Source organism: Mandrillus leucophaeus, unplaced genomic scaffold, assembly GCF_000951045.1.
Source record: "Mandrillus leucophaeus isolate KB7577 unplaced genomic scaffold, Mleu.le_1.0 Scaffold237, whole genome shotgun sequence".
Classification (NCBI taxonomy): Eukaryota; Metazoa; Chordata; class Mammalia; order Primates; family Cercopithecidae; genus Mandrillus; species Mandrillus leucophaeus.
The window spans coordinates 1,396,063-1,415,944 of record NW_012102443.1 but is presented as its reverse complement, the minus strand read 5'-3'; the positions used below and the strand labels follow the sequence as shown (position 1 = coordinate 1,415,944).

The window sequence follows — 19,882 nt, the reverse complement described above, 5'->3', positions numbered from 1 at the left end:
CTGTGGGTAGCATGGGTGCCGCAAGGACAGTCGTTATGTTCCTGGGGACCAAGAGGTCTTTGTGCAGAGAGAGAGGGACAGGACAGCCTTTTCAGCATATGCATGGGAGTGTCGTCATCTCAACCGCGTTTCTGTGGGTGATGTGATCCGCTGTAAGAAAACATTGCTCAAGGCACTTGCTTTTGAATTGACACGTGAAATCAGCAGTTGTGAAAAGACTGAACTCTAGCGTGTGTTTCACTTGTTTTGCCTCTGAAGTTGGGTGCTCTTATCTGCCCTGCTCTGAGTGTGAACAGCTCTGAGTGCTGTGTGAAATATTTGATGAGGTCCTCTGTTTGCCTTTTCTAGACGCCGGGAGGCTCTGCTCCTGCCCAGGTGGTGCACACCCAGCCCCCGCCACGGGCAGTCGGCTCCCCAGCCACAGCGACCCCTGACCTGGTGTCCATGGCAACGACTCAGGGTGTTCGAGCAGTCACTTCTGTGACAGCCTCGGCCGTGGTCACTACCAGCCTGACCCCAGTGCAGACCCCGGCGCGGTCTTTGGTGCCCCAGGTGTCCCAAGGTAAAGCCAGGCTGGGAGCTTTCTCTGACACGCGTCTGCTGTGGCGCGTGTGAGGGCTCAGCTGCTGCTTGCTCTCTGAGAATGAGGATCTGAAGGTGGGCGAGTATCCCTGTCCAGACCTAATGAGCAAACCTCTTCATAGCCACAGGAGTTCAGCTCCCTGGAAAAACCATCACACCTGCACATTTCCAGCTTCTCAGGCATCAGCAACAGCAGCAGCAGCAGCAGCAGCAGCAACAGCAACAGCAGCAACAGCAGCAGCAGCAGCAACAGCAGCAGCAGCAGCAGCAGCAGCAGACGACGACGACTTCTCAGGTGCAAGTTCCGCAGATCCAAGGCCAGGCCCAGTCTCCAGCACAGATCAAAGCTGTGGGCAAGCTGACGCCGGTGAGCATTTCCCGGAGGACCATGGACGTGTGCGTCTTGTGGTCAGTCAGCCCAGCGTCTGTGAGGTGGTGCCTGCTTGCATGGTGCAGTCCAGAGTGTATTTTGCAAACGTCTAGCACTGCCTTTTTGTAGGACGCGTGCTTCGTTTTATTGATCTAAAACTTCCCATGTCGTAACACTTTGATCATGCCTTAGAGAAGTATCTTACGCGTATTCAGAGCACTTTGAAGACATTAACACCCAGCATGCAAATGTGTCTTCTTGCTTAGGGGTCTTGTGCCTTGTGTTCAGCATCAGTCTCTAGGGAGGACTAGACAGCCCGCTTGGTGCGGTTCTGGACCAGAGAAAGTGCTGGTGAGAAGGCATTCCTCACAGTGTCGGGAGAGCAGGCAGTGGACCCTGGCTTGGTTTCGGTGTGGTTCGTGTGCAGTACTATTTCTCAGAGGTGGTCATTGGGGTACTGATGTACCTGATTTTTGCTAACCTCTGTACCAGCTTTGCTGTTCTTTATGTAAATGTATTCATTTTAAAAGGAAATGTTGGGCTGGGCGCAGCGGCTCACGCCTGTGATCCGAGCACTTTGGGAGGCCGAGGTGGGCAGATCATTTAAGGTCAGGAGTTTGAGACCAGCCTGGTCAACATGGTGAATCCCTATCTCTACTAAAAATAAAAAAGCCAGACGTGGTGGCGGGTGCCTGTGATCCTAGCTGAGGCCCGAGAATCGCTTGAACCTGGAAGGCAGAGGTTGTAGTGAGCCGAGATTGTGCCACTGCACTCCAGCCTGGGCGACAGAACGAGACTCTGTCTCAAATGAAAAAAAAAGGAAATGTTATACCCCTACCATAAATGGAAAACCATTAATACTTGTCATAGAAAGTAACCAGAGAAATATATGGAATGAAGACAAGACAATATTTTGAAGTTTCAGCTCACTGTTGGGCCTGCCGGAGTGCTTGAGTCTGGGCCTCTCCATGGTCTAGAAAGGAGGAAGTGGGCTGCGGGAGACACAGACTCAGCTGAGGGCCTGTCCTGGGGCTGTCAGCAGGGCTGTTGGTGGAATTTAGACATCGAGCTTATCCTGTTCCTGTCACACCAGCCATTCCTCGAGGGCTCCGTGGTCATATGTGGCTGTGGCTACCACCCTGGGCAGTCCTCGTCTAGCCCACTTGTATCCTGCAGGAAGTGGCGCTGGAGAGGGCTAAATTAGAACACTGTGCTCAGGAACTCCAGGCCCAGCAGAGGCAACTATCGGAGCCAGAGCTGGGCTTTGACCCCCCAGCCCACAGCCACACAGGTGCCTTTACCTGCCGCTGTTCAACCAGTGAGACACCAGTGCCTTCGGCGTCGAGGCTGCCACCCAGCCTTGGCTGCCAGGAGTCCTGTGTGCCGGATGTTTGCCTGGCTCCTTCGTTCCTCACTCTGCCCTCTCCCAAATCCATTTCAAAGCCAGTTTCACTTCCAGCCTTTCAAAAGACACTTGATAGTCCTGATCAACTTATTATAGGTTTTCTTAAAAATTTTTTTCTTAAAATGTTTTTTGAACTTATAAACTAATAAATAAGTTTGGTTGGCACTACCGATTTAAATCGACTTGTTGTGAGGGATAATAGAAATTTTGCTATGAACTTATCAGTCAGAATCCCCGTTTGTAGCTTTCACCTGACAAAATGCTTATTTTTAATAAATGAACACCTGAAAGATACTGGGCAGCCCATAGAAGGCAGTCTGGATGCTGCACAGTAGCAGGTGCCTGCTTTGGTATTTAGTGGGCAGTAGAGGGGTGGCTTAGGATCAAGATGTCTACTTAAGAATGGAGCACAGTTAATGTTGAAGAGAAGATACTTTGCTTGTATTTTAGGAACACCTCATCAAAATGCAGAAGCAGAAACTGCAGATGCCCCCGCAGCCCCCGCCGCCACAGGCCCAGTCTGCGCCCCCGCAGCCAACAGCCCAAGTGCAGGTGCAGGCCTCACAGCCCCCGCAGCAGCAGAGCCCCCAGCTCACCACGGTCACGGCCCCAAGGCCTGGAGCCCTGCTGACGGGCACCACCGTGGCCAACCTCCAGGTGGCCCGGCTTGTAAGTGTCAATTTCTGTTTATTTTCCAAAAGCAGCGTCTTTTTATGTTTTAACACAGCTATTGTGCTTGCTCGGCTGCGTGTCACGTGTTACAGGAGTGAGTGTGAGATGGGATCTTTTCCCCAAGAACTTAGTGCCCCTTGGACAGAGGACGGGACTCACCACTTGTGGAGCATTAACACAGCAGCAGCTCCCAGAGGCCATCCAGGCATCAGCAAGCTTCTCAGGGCCTGAATGGGGGTGGGTGGAGCTTGAGCAAGGTGAGGTGCAGCCTGCGTGGCGTCCTGTGCTGCTGAGGGAGCGTGCGGGGACCAAGGCCCGCGTGGCTGGAGCAGAGGGCGCTGTGCATGTAAGCCGTAGGCATGGGTAGGTAGCCGTCTCTGAAGCTGCTCTCAGGTGACCGCTGGAGGCAGGAGAGCATTTGGAGATTTCAGAAGGGACTAGCATCAGGCACAAGTGCTGTCTGGGAAGACCGGCTCTCAGCAGGTGCCAGCGTCCCGGGGCAGGCAGGGTCCCTGCACCCTGAGCAGAGCTTAGCTAGGGGTGCTGGTGACAGCTGCCCTGATAGAGGCTCACCCTGAGCTAGACTTTGCCCTTTGTTCTCTTGTGTCTTTCACCTGGCACAGCGCTCATGGACTGCCCCAGACAGGGATAAGGGTCTTACTATTAATTCCATTTTACAGGTTGAGAAACTGAGGCACATAGGCTAAGTTCCCACCCAAATTCCACAACCAGTCAGCTGCAACTCAAGCTAGGATTTGGGGACCTGGGTGCTCAGGCTCAGCTGTGTGGGTGCTGGACCCCCACTTTGGGTCTTCCCTGGGGGGGGCTAGCCCTCCACAACAGAGTGAGTAGAAGTGGATGAAAAACTACAAAAGGGTGCTCGGTTTCAATCATGTTCACAAAAATGCAAATTCACTGAGAAGAATGGTAACACCTAGTGGTGGCCAGGGCACAGGGGTCTTGTTGGACAGGAATCAGTGGCCTCTTTTTGGAGAGGATTTTGGTAATTAAGCTATAAAAATGTGCTTGCTTATTTAAGTAAACAGTCCTCTTATGTCCTAGAGAAATAACAGAACATTTACAAAGTGATGAATATACAAGCTTGTTTGCTTCATGAATGTTAGAGGAAATTAAATGTCCATTACTAAGAATTTCATTAAGTAAATTATGTATCATCCAAACAATGGAATATTAAGCAACTTTGAAAGTGGTTTTTTGTAAAGGGAAGAGAAACAGATTTCAAAATATTTATAATTCATGTCACTTTTGCACACTTTCACGGTGAGCCACATGGATAGGAACAGTGGCTGAAGGCTAAATACCAGTTTTAACATTCAGATGTGAGTAGTTCGAGGAGTGTGGGTAATTTTTACTTTGTATTTTCTTACGTAATCTTAGTCTTTATACATACAACAATAGAGCTATTTCTACTTACCATTTTTAAAATAGTAATTTAAGAGAAAATGTGTGGGACGGGAGGCTGTGGCAGTCATTTTGAAGTGAGGGACAGGCCGATGTTGGGTGGTCGCTGAAGGAACAGGAAGTGAAGGCTTCTGTGGGAAATGGGTCAGGATGTGGTTACTGGTGCGGTTCAGGAGATGGAGGGAAGTGAAGGTGATGTCCCACGAGATCACTGACATCTGGACGCAGCAGCACGTGCGATGAGCCTGCAGGTCTTGCAGGAGCTTCAGAAGCACAGGCTGACCTGTGACTCGACATTTCTCTGAGACGTGCAGATCACTCGGTTTTCCTTTTATGTCGGGCTACTTTCAACTTTGTTGATCTTTGTAAATTTTCTCATGGCATGACCTCTTGTGGGGAAGTATTTGGAGAGACATACCATGTCCTGAATTTCTCTGGACTCTCCCATTATTTCTACTGTTTAGACCCGGGTTCCCACTTCTCAGCTGCAGGCGCAAGGGCAGATGCAGACCCAGGCACCCCAGCCAGCCCAGGTGGCCTTGGCGAAGCCTCCAGTGGTGTCCGTCCCGGCAGCTGTGGTCTCCTCGCCGGGAGTCACCACCCTGCCCATGAACGTCGCGGGGATCAGCGTGGCGATCGGTCAGCCACAGAAGGCAGCAGGTGCCGGCCCCAGCACACCCTCCCCTCCTGGGCTTGAGCCCGGTTTCATAGGCCTCTCTGGTGGCAGTGGTCTCCAGCAACCTGTGTTCTTTCCTCGCACCCACCCACTTGAGCCGTCACATGTTCTGGCACAAATGTGCCTTGGCGCTTTCCAGGCACAAGGCTTGGTCCTCAGTTGAACTGTTAACATTTTGAAATTTCCATCTTAATTTAAGTGTAATTTGTGAACCCAGAAACATTTTAATGTAGTTACGGGATGGCTTACTTGTCTCCATAGAGTTTCATAGTTTATTATTTTCTGTAGAGGTGAGTCCATTGGAACAGCTTGGCGTGAGCCTCGAGCTCTTTGCCCAATGTGCTGACTAAGCGGCTTTTGCTGCCTGCAGGACAGACCGTGGTGGCCCAGCCCGTGCACGTGCAGCAGCTGCTGAAGCTGAAGCAGCAGGCCGTCCAGCAGCAGAAGGCCATCCAGCCGCAGGCTGCCCAGGGCCCGGCAGCTGTCCAGCAGAAGGTACTGGGGCTGGGGGATTCTCACCTCTGGGTCTATGCCAAGGCAAAGCTGGCTGCTGGAGGAGAGGGTCCTGAGCAGACAAGGCCCCTTGTGGCAGCCCAGGCTTTTCAGAGAGTGGCTTCAAGGGCTGGAGGTGCTAGTGTGGTCATCCCTGTTGGTTTTTCCTTCCTTTTAAAGGTGAATGCTGTGTGTGATGTGATAAGTGAGCCTGAGGTCTTGGCAGGGGGGTGGCGGGGGTATAGTCTGTGAGGATGGCTGGGTGCCAGGTAAGAAGCCTGCATGGCATTGGGACAGACACAGGGGATGCAATTACATGATGGGGGCCGGTGGGCTCAGGGAAGCAGACGCAGCTCACACCACAGGACCCGCCTGGACTCCTAGTGGAGGACAGGGACGCCACACGGTCTGGACCCCAGAGAGAATGCAGCCTCTGTGCATGTTCGTGGTGAAAGGGGAGAATACACACCAGGGACTGACGTGGATGGGGGTGCAGCAGGGCACCGGGCTCCGAGGGTGTCTACAGGCTCAGCCAGCTCCCTGAGACGACACCTGTGCCTCTCAGCAGCCAGTGCTGTGTTGAAGGACGTGAGGGACATACAGTGGTGAGACAGCTCTGCCTCCAGGGACATCTGCTCATGGTGGCTCATCGGTGACACCCAGCCCAAGTCCCGGGCTTTGGATGGCTGGTGTGGGCCCTCAGACCCCATGTTCTGTTGGCACTGCTCTCTGGCTAGAGTTAGAAGGCGGGCTCTGATGGGAAGCCACGTGGCTGTGCGGGGAGCTACCCTGTTCCCTGAGCGCTGCGCTGGCCCCCTGCAGGCACCTGGTGCTCATCTTCAAGATGGAGGATGTTGTTTTGAGGAAACTGAGGCTCAGAGAAAAGGACTTGCCCAGATCACAGGGCCAGTAAAAGGCAGCTGGCTGACTCCAGCGGGCCCAGGGTGCTTTGTGTCACACCAGCTGGACACTGGCTGTGCTGTGAGCCGCTGCCACCTCCTGCAGAAGACCAGTGCTCAGGAACCCTGTGGTGAAGCCCTGCTGGTTGCCAGCGATGGCGTGCTCTGTGGGGAGCTGGAAGCAGAGCTGTCTTTGGAACCCAGAGCGGGAGGGAGTGAGCACTGAGGGAACACAAGCCGGGAGGCACAGGGTGTCTGGGTAATGCCATCAGCTCTGCAGTGGCTGGGTTCCGAAGACCAGCCTGCATCCCCACTCGGCACGACCGCTGCAGGGAAGTGCATGTCCTTTGGGTCGGGATGGTCATCTGCGTTTATTTACCTCTAGAAGGAGGAGATGGTACTGAGACTTACCTCCCAGGCCTGGTCAGCAGCCGCTGGGTGCATCATGGTGGTCCATGGGCAGATGTGGCCACGCTGATGCACAGGTGGGCGTGGTCCCTCAGGCGTGAGCTGTGCTTGAGGGAGCAGTGGAAGGCTGCAGCTGAAGTGCTAGGCTGTGTTCCTACGACTGGACAGAAACGCCCTTAGATGTTAGAAACCCCTACTTACCCATAGCATGGCTGATACATCAGATACGTAAACTTCAGACGTGCACAATATGATATGCAAAAATTGTGCATACCCGTTTGTTACCCCTTGTACTAAATATTTTCTCTATGTCTGCCAAATTCTTAAATTGGATTTGAGAGATTGTGATCGGTTTCAGTCACCTAAGTAGCAGCCCTGCGCAGGTGTGCCAAGGGTGTCAGGGTGCCCCACCAGCCCAGCTATGCAGGGAGCAGCATCCCGGGTGGGGTAGGGTGCAGGCAACTGCCGGGCCTCCTGGAGGAGAAGCTGGTGGCCAGGCCGCGTGGGCAGAGGTTTGCCAGGAGGCAGCGTCAGGCGCAGAGGGCAGGGGATGTGGGTACACACAGGGTTGGTCTGGGAGGTAGGCTGGAAAGGGGCTGGGTTCTGCCGTAGGGCCCAGAGCAGTCAGGAGTCCCGGGAGTCTTGAGCGCAGCGTGGTCTCTGCGGCCCTAATTTCGCAGTCTCTCCCCAGATCACTGCACAGCAGATCACCACCCCTGGCGCGCAGCAGAAGGTCGCCTACGCCGCACAGCCGGCCCTTAAGACCCAGTTTCTTACCACACCCATCTCCCAGGCCCAGAAACTGGCCGGGGCCCAGCAAGTGCAGACCCAGATCCAGGTGAGTGGGGAACAGGGTGAGGGCCCAAGTGTCAGGAGTGGGTGCCTGGCCTTTGGCTTGTATGTCTCGTGGGCTTTGCCAGCTCCCAGCTCTCGGTGGCTCCACTAGGTGGTGTACTGGAGGGAAGTGTTGTCTCCTGGCCTCAGGTTTCAGCCCCGCTGGCTCCTGGGAAGGCTCCTCTCTGCAGGTGCCTGTTCCGGCTGTCGCCAGCTTTGCCTTCATGTTCTGGATGTCGATCTCCAGCTCTGGGGGGTACAGCTGCCATCTCCCAGTTCCAGGCTCCTCTTCTCCCTTCCTAGTGTCTTTTTAAAAAAAATATTTTATTTTATTTTTTGATATTTCTTGTTCATCAAGTTCTACCTGGTGTCTTTGGGAGAATGGAGTTCCTGATTTCATGTGTGCAGTGTGCCCTCTCGTCTTCCTCTCTGCCTAGAGCTTTTATGTCCTGCTTCCTCCCAGAGCTTATGGAGTTACCTCCCTGCATCCTCCTCTTAAGAGCGAGGGAGTTTTACCTTCTCAGCTGGTCTTCCACCCTCCTGGAATTGGTTTTTGGGTTTGAGATAGAAACAGGAATTCAATTTGATGTGCTCTATGAACACCCTATTTTCAGCCCCATTTATTAAAAAGCCCACTCTGTCATCCATCAATCCACAGTGCCGCCTCCACCCGAGATCCTGTGGGGACATTCAGGGCTTTGTGTCTCAGAGGTTGTGCTGGTCCTACTGCACTCTCGCTCTGAGTGGCCGTGACACTTGGTGTCTGGAGGGCGAGTCCCCCTACCACACCCTTCCTTGGGTGTAAGGTGCCTATTCTTGGCTCTTTACCCTTCCGTGTTAATTTTAGTTAGCTTAATTCATGCACTACAATCAAAACTGCTGAAAGTTTTTGTTAGAATTGCATTGATTCTGTAGCTCTGTTTAGGGGAGAGGTAACATCTTTACAGTCTTGGCTTCAGATTCACCAATATGATACATTTTTTGTAAGTCTTTTTTAATGCCTTTTAGTGAAGTTTTCTAATTTTTTTTGTGAAAGTCTTATAGATTATGTTAGTTTTATTCTTAATCAGTATTTTTTGATGCTTTTGTAAATGGTATGCTTTTAGTTTCTGTTTTCCGTCTCTGGCTGTTGTACATTTTTGTACATTGGTTTTTTATTCTGGTCACCTTGCTAGATTCTGGTTATTTGAATAATTTATCTTAGGATTTGGTTTTGTTGCATTTCCTTCGTATACAGTTGTATCACATGTAAATCGTGACGATCTACTTCTCCCATCTTAAACCCTTGCTTGCTCCCGCCTGACTGTGCTCCCGCCTTATTGTGCTCCCGCCTTATTGTGCTCCCACCTTACTGTGCTCCCACCTTACTGTGCTGGCTGGGACCTGCAGCACCGTGGTGAATGTCAGAGTCCATATGTCACTGTGAAGTAAGGTGTTTGCTGTGTTTTTTGTCAGTGTAAGAAAATTCTGTTCTTTCCTGCTTTGCTGGAAGTTTCTGTTCCTCTTTGTTAATGGTGCTTTTTGTCTCGTTTAAAGCCCGTGTGTATGAACTCCCTCCCTTACACATCTCCTCTAGCCTCAAGGCTTTAAGTCCTGTCTCGGTGCGAATGACGCCCAGATTCATGTCTGCAGCCACTTACTGTCCTGAGTTCCAGATTATTCATCCTACCTGCCTTTGACAGATCCATGGAGATGTCTGATACCTTAGCCCTCAGGTGTGTACTCCTGACCTGCTCCTACCAGAGGCTTCTGGCTCAGGAAGGACAGCTGTCTCTGCAGACCTTTGCCTACTTGAGAAACCCCTACAGTCACCCATACAGGTCCAGCCCATTGGCAGGCAGTTGTGTGTGCTTGACTTCCAGAAGAGACCTGGACCAGCCACTTCCTGTTTCTGCCGTCAGCCCCTCCTCCGCACCCCTTCCCTGGTTGTTGCCATCTCTCCTGCTTCCTTTTTGCCATCCGTCCCCCAGGATACTCTGTGGTTGTGGGTATGTGTGTGGCTGGGTGGAGGGTATGGGGGTGTGGATGTCTCCTGGCCTGTGCACCCCTCTGTACTTGCTCCTCTGCACCTGTGTCCCTACCAGCCTTGTTCACACCCCCTTCCTGTTCACCTTTTCTGCTCTCTGTTTCTGTATTGTCACCTTCAACAAATACTGTAATTACTGTAATTACTTGGATCAGATGATTTTGTCTCCTCCAATAAAGCCAGCCCCATGAGTACAGGCGTGCACGAGGGCTGTTAGTACAGTGGACAGATGGACTGTTGTAGCGGGTTATAGTCGTTGAATCCTGTGATGTTCAATCATCGCTGTGTTCTGGGGTGACTCACGGGATCCTGTGGTGGTTGTCGTTGTGCATGGATGAGTTCAGTTGCTGCTCTCATGTGTGCTGCCTCAGGGCATTGGGCGGCACGGCCTCGTTCGAGCGCTCTGCCTGCCTTGTCAGGTCTGTTTCTGAGACGGGCTCCTGCTTGTGTTGCCCAGGCTGGCCTCGAACTCCTGAGCTCAAGCAGTTCTCCCTTCTCAGCCTCCGGAGTGCCTGGGACCCCAGGTGTGTGCCACGATGCCAGGCTTTTGCCAGGGTTTTTACTTCCTTTCCTTTCTTTTATTTTGCTATTCATTTTCTAACTTGTTAAGATGGAATACCACCTGAGCTTATTTCACAAATTTTATTATTTGGTTTTCCTTCAGTCTTAAATATTTTTGGATTTCCATTTTGATTTCTTCTTTATTCCCTGGGTTCTTTAAAGAAGTGTTTCTTAATTTCCAGGTGAGGTTTTCCAGTTCTTTTTATTATTGACTTAAAAATAAATCTTCATTGTATCATCAGAGAATGAGGTCTGAATGAGTTCAGTCTTTGGAATTTGTGGAAACTTGCTATCTGCTAAATACAGTCAGTTTTAAAAAATGGTCTGTGTCCTTCCCAAGCAGTCTTCAGGGTGGTTCCAGTTGTGAGATGGTTTTGTTGTGACTGGGTCAGGTTTACTGTTTGTGTCCTTTCGGTTTTGTGTGTCCTGCCAATCACTTGTGTTACTAGGTATTGAGAAGCATGTGTAGATGTCCCGTTCTGAGTATGCATTTATCTGTTTCTCCTTACCTTTCTCTCTGGTTTTGCTTTATATCTTAGATGGTTTTTCATTAGCCACATTTAAGTTTAAAGTTTTAAATTTTGTTATTTTGAAATGACTCTTACTATTTTCAGTAATATCTCTGGTCTTGAAGCCTATCTGCCTTGTATGAGTAAAGCATCACCCTCCTGTTGGAAGTTTCTGGTCTGTATTTTTCCCTCCTTGTTGTCAGCCATTCTCTGTGTGCCCCGCGTCACTCCTCTGAGCAGCTCGCAGGCAGGTCCGGCACTGCAGTGAGGTCAGGCTTTCCGTCTGTGACTCTTACCTGAAACATGTGCCCACTCGTCTGTATATAAGGGTGGGTATAAGGGTGGGTATGTTTGAATTTCTGACTTCTCTTTTGTTTGGACCCTGTTTGTCTTGCTTGTTCTGTTTTTTCTTTCCTCCCTTCCTTGCCTTCTTTTGAGCCACCTTTTAAAATTTTTTTTATTTTTTATTTTGTCAATTTTTGCCCCTCTGCCAGTGAAAAATTTTATATTTTCTTTCTGTTCTTTAAGTGGTTACCTTAAAATCTCCATGTGCACACTTCTGTATCAGAGTATGAAGTTAACGGTTGCCTCCAACCTGTTCTCCAGCGATGATCTTATCACACAGTAGCTCAGTTTGTTCATTTCAAATGCTGCTGTTAGCGTGCGTTTTAATTCTGTCCTTTTTCTTTTTTTTTTTTTTTTTTGTTTTGAGGCCTGAAAATTTATTTTAATTGATGAAAACAAAAAACTGCAGCTTCCGCCTCCTGTGTTCAAGCGATTATCCTGCCTCAGCCTCCTGAATAGCTGAGATTACAGGCACACGCCACCAGGCCTGGCTAATTTTTATATTTTTAGTAGAGATGGGTTTCACCATGTTGGCCAAGCTGGTCTCGAACTCCTGACCTCGTGATCCGCCTGCCTCAGCCTCCCGAAGTGCTGGGATTCCAGGTGTGAGCCGCCGCGCCCGGCCATAATTCTGTCCTTCTTCGTCTTGGACTTTTTATGTGGAATTGCTTTCCTTCCACTTGACCCATCCTTTGGAATTTCCTGAAGTGCTTGAAAATGCCTGTGTGTCATTCTTGTTCCTGGGAGACAGTTTTGCTTAGTACAGAATTCCCAATTGGCATTGTCTTTTTTTGTTTGTTTTTGTTTTTTTTTATTCGAGACAGAGTCTCACTCTCCTATGCTGGAGTGCAGTGGCACGATCTTGGCTCACTGAAACCTCCGCCTTCCATGTTCAAGAGATTCTCCTGCCTCAGCCTTCCAGGTAGCTGGGACTACAGGCGTGCACCACCATGCCCAGCTAATTTTTGTATTTTTAGTAGAGGTGGGGTTTCACCATGTTGGCCAGACTGGTCTCGAACTCCTGACCACGGGTAATCCACCTGCCTTGGCCTCCCAAAGTGCTGGGATTACAGGCATGAGCCACCGTGCCCGGCCGGCATTGTTTTCTGAGTGCATTCACTGTATCATTTCCTCACTATGGCTGCTTTTGTTGTTGAAGAGGAGCCGGTGTCTGTCCAGCCTTTCACTCTTCCAGGGTCACCTCTCTTTTCCCCACCCTCTGCCTGTTACTGAGACATTGGCTTTGTCTGTGTTGTTTTGCATTTTCATGCCGATGCTCCAGCTTCTCGAATCTGGGGCAGTCTCTCTCATCTCTTTAGGAAGTGAGCAGCCACTGTTTGTTTAGATGTTGCCCCTGTCCTGTTTTCTCTGACCTCCGGGTCTCTCAGCAGCTTTTATATTTTCTGTGTCTGTCTCATTGTACCATATGCTGAGTCATGTCTTTCGCTCTTTCTCCTCAGTCACTCATTTTCCCCTTGGTTAGGTCAAATCTCTCAGGCTTGTCTGTTGAATTTTTATCTTGATGATTTATTATTTTATTTTCAGAAGTTCCCAAATACGCCTGATCTTTGTTTATAGTCTCTTGTTTGCAGGCTTCACAGACTGAGCCCAGTGGTTTTCTGAATCTGGTGATTACCCTGTCTGAAATGTGCTGCATCTGTAGGGACTCCTTGTGGCCTGGGGCAGAGGTGGATTTTTGCTTCTGCAGGTACCTTTGGGTGGCATCAGGAACGCCGCTCAGTGTGTGGCTCGGGCTTGCGCTCGGCTCTCAGGTGTCACCCACCTGGCCTCTGAATCTGTGTCTGCTCCTCTCTGCTCCCTGGCACTGAGGCTTAGGGCAGGTGCTTTTCTTACAGATGCCACTGGAGGAAGGGGGTGCCTTCTTTGCAGCTTTTGGGTACCTTTGTGGGGACAGTGTCTCCCTCCAGGATGGCAGCTGGCAGTAGCATGGGGCTCTTTTGCGAGCTCCCCACCGAGAGCTGGCCTATACCTGGTGTCTGTTCAGCTGTGTCCTATGCGACCCTGAAGACCATAGTGTGCATCTCCATGTGGCCGGTGATCCCAGCAGAGGTTGTGCAGCTTTTCTGCTCTGTGGCTCGTGGTGCCCGCCTGTGCTTAGGTTTGGAGACTGGCAGTTCCTGACTCTTTGCAGGTTTCTTGGTACATTTCAGATTTCTTCCTAGTGCTTTACTTAAGACGTCTCAGGATTTTCAGTGCTGTGCCAAGTAAGTCCTGGGCCATTGTGGTCTTGAGATGGGTGGGCCCTGGAGCACCGGCCGCATCTTTGTTTCTCATCAGTTCCACAGGGGGCGCTCAGGGCACTTCTTATCTTAGTGAATCTTATTTATAATTGTTTCTTTTAAGTGACAGTAAGCTAGTAAATGCCTTCTGATTGATTTTAATTTTAGTAAGGACTAACATTTATTTGGATCTTTGTTGATGTATGAGTAAATCATATGATTTCACATTTTTCCCAGAATTATCTTGGGAAATATTATTTTCATCCGTGTTCTATAAGAAATAGGACCCACCAAGAGGCCAGGGTCCATGAGGGCCTTGTGCAGGGAGGGCCCTTGAAATCAGGGCCCCCAGCAGCTGTCCACGCTGGAGCCTGTCTGTGCTCTGGGTGCATGCCTAACGGTGCTGATAGGACGCACAGATGGCCCAGAGCCACTTACTACATCAAGACAGCGGGAGACGCATGCAATAGCAAGTGCACAGAAAGTGGGCACTGGGTGGAAAGCACTGCTTTATAAATAGTCATATTCAATCATGACTAAGAAAAATGTAGAAAAATGAAAAATTACCAGCCTCAAAACCTTGGTACATCTCTGGGTTCCCCATTTCAGCTGGCTGCCCGAGCTGCACTGTACAGCTCATTGTTGGAACGCTGTCCAGGCCTGTCACATGCAGAGCTCTTGGGACTCACAAGACGCTCAAATACTTACCATCCTCAGTCTGATTCTTTCATATAAACTTGGAGTAGTTTTTGTGAAAAGAAAAAATGTGTCTGAAATATGAGACCAAAAATAAGCTTAAATGATGGGTGATGGCAGATTGGGGAGGCAGTCAGCTGACTCACGATGCAGTGGAGCGATTTCTGTCTCACTGCTGCAGGTGGGCACGGTATGAGAATTGCTCTTTTGTGTCACCTGGTCGTTGTGTTTTTTGCATTAACTGAGAAGGACCGAAAGGGAGGAAAAATCTTTTTGTGCACATGCTCCTTTGAATTCTATGTTTGGCTTTTTTTGTTTTGTCAAAGGTTGCAAAACTTCCTCAAGTTGTTCAGCAGCAAACACCCGTGGCCAGCATCCAGCAAGTTGCCTCTGCTTCCCAGCAGGTAGGACGTGTAGACAAGGTGGAAACCTCACATTTCCCAGGTCAGAGAATGGCTTGTTTCATCTGAGGTCATGATGAGGGAATCACTTTTGATTTTTGTGATACACACAAAAACATTAACTTCAGGGGAAAAACTAGATATGCTTAATAATGAGAAGAAGAGTGAACAAGCATTTTGGGGTGTTGTGTCAGCCGCACTGAGGGAGCCTGTCCTTGGGCTCACTCCCAGGACCCTTCGTTCACCGATTACTGCGAGTGTGTCCTGCAAGTCGCAGACACCCTGTGGTTTTAGGGAGGCACAGGCCTCAGGCAAGCAGGCTGTGCTCGGGGGCCCGCCCGTGAGCAGAGACGCTGTGGGCACAGGGGCCCTGCCTCCCACAGAAGCCCTTCCGGCGCTTTCATTGTTGTCGCTGATGCTCCACAATATGACTTTAGCACAGTGCTTCAAATGTAAAGCAGTGCCTTAAACTTTTTAAATTTTGTTCAAAGTCACACTGGCATATAGATTTCGACAATCCAGGTTGTATTAAAAGCTTTACTACAACAACAAAATCAGTCCCTGACCCAACTCTCACCTTTTCCCCAGAGGCGTCTGGTGTTAGTCTAAAAGCAACCGTCTCTTAATTTTCCACTTGTGTTTAGTTAGAAACCAGAGGTCATATTGTTGTGTGACTGGTCATTCTCCATGTCATAAAAGCAGAGTCAGTGAAGCTTCTCGAGCCCTCCCCATCCCAAAGAACGTCCCCTGTCCTGTCCCTGGACTGAGTTTCCTGGGCAATGTGTGTTTTCTGACTCTCTCGGCTCAGGCTTCTCCACAGACTGTGGCGCTCACGCAGGCGACAGCGGCCGGGCAACAGGTGCAGATGATCCCTGCAGTGACTGCGACTGCCCAGGTGGTTCAGCAGAAACTCATTCAGCAGCAAGTGGTGACCACGGCATCGGCCCCGCTCCAGACCCCAGGCACTCCCAACCCAGCCCAGGTGCCCACCAGTTCTGACAGCCCAAGCCAGCAGCCCAAGTTACAGATGAGGGTCCCTGCTGTCAGGCTAAAGACACCCACTAAGCCTCCGTGCCAGTAGTCAGGGCAACAGGGCTGCCTCTCATCTAAAGCAAAACTACCTTCCTCACAGAAAACGCTTTATTTGTGAACCTCGGGACAATGTCATGCAAGATATTCAGCACTGGGAAAGATATAATTGAAACAAAGTAGTGTAATCATTTTATTAAAATGCATCCCGCACTGCAGGACAAATGGTCCTTATGGAGCACCCCCTTCTCTGTACTATGTGACTCATGGAAAAAGTGACAACGCGGTTTCTTCTAAATCATTTCGCCTTTCAGACCCCACCCGCACCGGTCCCCCAGAGCCTAGTCCTGTGTTCTGAAGGCCATTTCGAATTTCTTTGTGAGCGTGTAGTGCTTTGCGTGCCACAGAAGCCGTCTAGCGTGTGAGGAGCATACGGTGGACTTTCTAAAGATAAGACGTGCCATGTGCCAGAGTTTAGTTCTTTATACCTTACTGAAAAATGCCTCATGGTCTTCGTAGAGGAGAAGGCCTGTCTAAAGTAAATCATCCGAGATTGGTTTTCCATTCCAAAGAAAGCCAATATGGTTCTTTCCTTCCCTCCTAAAATGTGACTTAACTTTTAAGAGAAATGTCCTAACACCCACCTAAACACGCAAGGCACGTTCCTGGCTTGTGTTCAAGGGAAATCATCAGTCATTGCACTGTTATTCCAAAGAGCAGCCAACAGTGGCTTCCCCCAGGCCCACCCCGCAATGGGATTGGCTTTCGTTTAATGGAAACTTCTGGGACTGATGCCTAACTCAGTGCACTCAAGATGCATCTCCAGCTTTTGGAGGAAGCTGGTGTTTGATGTAGTGTGTTAAACAGCTCCTGAGAACCTTTGGGACGCTCCGCCATGGCTGGCGTGAGGCCCAGAGGACCACGCAGAGGCAACGTTAGTACAGATGTCATGGCTGAGGGGACGATGGGCCCGGACTCAGGGAGCCAGGGCGAATGTGACAGACACCCCTTGCTGCCACAGCCAGCCCTTTGACAAAGGCGGGCTCGTGATTCTGGAAGTATTGGCTATAGTGGTGGGCCCAGTCAGCTCTTCCTTGTGGACTTGTGACAGCAGGTTTTCTCTCAGATAAGCTTGTATGGTTCTGCTGTTGTGGAAGAAAGGAAGCCCAGTATTTGCTACTGGTTTTCGCTTTTTTACTATGACGAGAAAATAAATGCAATTTTAGTGGAATTGACTGACTGACAATGTGTCCTTCCTTTGAAGTTTTCACCAAAACAAAAGGGTCCATATCTAATAATATCCTTTGTGCTCTGGCTTGATTTTGGCCTATTTTACATTATTTGGTCCAGGAAATTAGGTTATATTAGGATTTTTTGTATACTAAAAATCAGTTACGGCACCATAAAGATTTTCCATTTTTACATTGTATTTCATCTGCTTCCTCTCCATTCTCTCACTTTAAGTGACATTGAGGAAGGTATTCTGTCCCGTATGTTTCGGTGGACAGCGATACGGCAGGATTCAGTGAAATCAACTGGGGAGCTCACTTTTGAGCTCTTGATAAGAAATTTGGAGAAAAGTAAAAATCAAGCTTTGATAAAACAGAAGAAATTAATCTTTTAGTTAGGTGAACATATGAAAGCAGAGGACTGGAATCTGTTTCTTCTAACCAAACTCGTTCTCCCTGACTCGGCATGTGCCGTGAGAGCGCAGCTTGCCGGAGGGAGGGCCGCTGTGTGGGCCTCGGATCTGGCTCCCGGTGGAAATGTTTACTCCTCCTCATCCAGAAATGTGCAGAACTGAAGTGTTTAGAAATTCTGCCTTTGTCATCTGTTTTAATTTGCGTGCCCTGTTCGGTTTTTTTGTCTTTCCCAAATCTTGCTGTTCTCTTTATAGGTGAAGATAAAATGTTGAGTGCACTTACTTTAGAATATCCTAGCCATAACTTAAGTAAAAGCGCTCTATTCATCTGAAACACTGCAAGAGAATTTAGCAACATCTCTCAAAAGCTTTTTTGGAGAGATGAACGGGATTCTGAATATTTGCAATGTGGAGTTCCAGCCCCGATCTCACGTCAGTGAGGGTCTCCTGTCGAGATCTCAAGTGTGTTTCCTTTGGCTGTTCTCTAATACAAAATATGGACATATTTTTACTCGTAGCACTCAATTTAGTAACTTCTAGATGCTACCGTTGACCTGAGTTAATTTCACTTTGTCTTGTAAGTAAAAATTCTCCTTTCAGTATATTATTTTCTTGGCCTTCCGTTTTAAAGGTTAAAGTTTCTAACCTAAGAATTAAGTACGCGTTCAGGAAGCTGTTGTCTAGGCCCCTTGTGAATCTGGGTTCATTCCAATACGGCAAGTAAGAGTTGGAAACTTTGAGAACACGGACTGTAATGGCAGCAGCCCAAATACTGTCAGACTCTAATTGGCCACCCTGGGAAACAGTTGCCCTGTTATTCTTTAAAGAAAGACGTTTATTCTAATGAAAGCCAGACTGTTTTTAAAGCATCTGGCAGGAGGCAGAAGGTTGGATCCAAGCCCTTGTTCCGATTTGGTGCCTGATAAGATGGGGGTTTCTCTTTTTGTGACCTTTATTATTATTTTGTTAACTGTTGTAACCAGTTAGCTGTTGTGTTTTAAAATAGAAAGGAACCAGACTGAAATTGTAAATACTTTGTAAACATAAGCATTTGTACTTGAATAGTAGGATTTTAAAGGGCATTGATAGCCTACCAAACAAAAGGCAAAATAAAGTGACCTTTTTCTATATGTTATCATTTCGTCTTTCATAGAAAACTGGTATTTCAGTAAAAATGAGATGCTAATTGGGTTTTTCATTTGTGTGAGGAAAAAACAAAACCAAACAAGTAATGTTGGAGCCAGAGGTGTTCCCCTCACCCACTCTTCCGTGGCCATAGAAGGACCTGGAAGGAACAGAAACCACATTCACTGAGTCCACCAGGCAGCCACTTCCCAAAGCCGCATGTGGAGGAAAGAGCCGGCGCCGCCCTGCCCCACGTGGCCTGCCAGCCACACAGCACCCGTCATCACTGTCCTGGGGGCCATGGTGGCCCCGTGTGGCCTGCCAGCCGCACAGCACCCATCGTCACTGTCCTGGGGGCCATGGTGGCCCCGTGTGGCCTCGCAGTGCCTGTTGTCACTGTCCTGGGGGCAATGGTGGCCCCGTGTGGTCTGCCACTTGCACAATACCTGTCATCACTGTTCTGGGGGCCATCGTGGCCCCGTGTGGCCTGCCACCCGCACAGCACCCGTTGTCACTGTCCTGGGGGCCATGCTGGCACCAGTGTCCTTCCACACCCAGTCCATGTGCCCGAGTAAGGGCAGGGACACCTGCTCACAGGTGCTCACCACCGAAAACGCCTGTGAGCAGGTGGCCTGGGAATTGTTGCTTCTCTTTTTCTTCTGCATTTGGACTTTTCTTCGTTTCGTTTTAAATCTGATTACAAAAATCAATGCATACTTTTAATTGAAAATACCCGCATTACGCAAAGTAAAGAAGCATCCCAGAAGCCCACGGTTAGTTTTGGTATCTTTTCTCCCACCACAAAAACGGGAGTTCACGGGCCACATGGCCCTGCAGCTTTGGGCTTCCACTTCACGTCTTCCAGGTTGAAAGCTCCCAGGGTCTGGGTGCACACTTGGTGTCTGCAGGTGATAGTGCAGATACCAGGGTGGGTGGGAAAACCAGCTGCAAAGCCCGGCTGGTGCCCCCTGGCCCCTGGGGGTCTGTACTGCAGTGCCTGGTGTACCTGCGGCTCCATGCCTACCAACCACGTAACCAGGGGTGGGTGACTTCCTTCTTCAAGGCCTCTGCGTCCCCATGTCCCCTCTCCTAAGGTGGCTTGAGGATCCAGTGCAACATTTGGTGCTGCACTTGGAGTCCATCTTTTATACTCCCAGTGGAGAGGACTGCAGGTTTTGCAAAGGCTACTTACTGTTTCTGTCATCCTGACCCCACCATCACGTCTTTGCCAAGTGTGCCGGTGGCAGCAGGCCCTACGGCGGGCTTATCTGGCCTTGAGCCTGTTTCTGTTTGCTGTCCAGTAGCAACCAGGGGCCAGTGGGTGAAGCGATTGTGCCTGCACACAGCCGTCAAGACCTTAAGGTAGCCTCTGAGCCCAGAGTGTGTTGTGTCACCTCCACTCAAGATGTCAGATCGTGTGACAGCTGCCCACCAGCATCCCAGAGTTGGGCGTTGTGATCCAGGGAACAGGAGGGGAGATTCCTTTGCTGTGGGGTGTCCTGCTATGCTGTTGCTGCAGCATCTGTTCCCCCTGGCCACATTCATTTT

At 49.7% G+C, this 19,882-nt stretch overlaps 1 protein-coding gene across 1 annotated transcript in view; it reads left to right on the top strand.

Moving 5' to 3' along the window:
* Positions 1–18,339, top strand: part of LOC105541287 (E1A-binding protein p400) — a 144,403-nt gene extending 126,064 nt beyond the window's left edge. The window contains exons 42-49 of the mRNA XM_011982233.1: positions 349–562; positions 705–949; positions 2,808–3,026; positions 4,916–5,111; positions 5,498–5,622; positions 7,618–7,764; positions 14,464–14,541; positions 15,347–18,339. Of these exons, the coding sequence (XP_011837623.1) occupies positions 349–562; positions 705–949; positions 2,808–3,026; positions 4,916–5,111; positions 5,498–5,622; positions 7,618–7,764; positions 14,464–14,541; positions 15,347–15,619 (1,497 nt within the window). The 3' untranslated portion in view covers positions 15,620–18,339. The remainder of the gene's footprint in view (positions 1–348; positions 563–704; positions 950–2,807; positions 3,027–4,915; positions 5,112–5,497; positions 5,623–7,617; positions 7,765–14,463; positions 14,542–15,346) is intronic.
* The last annotated feature ends 1,543 nt before the right edge of the window (positions 18,340–19,882 follow it).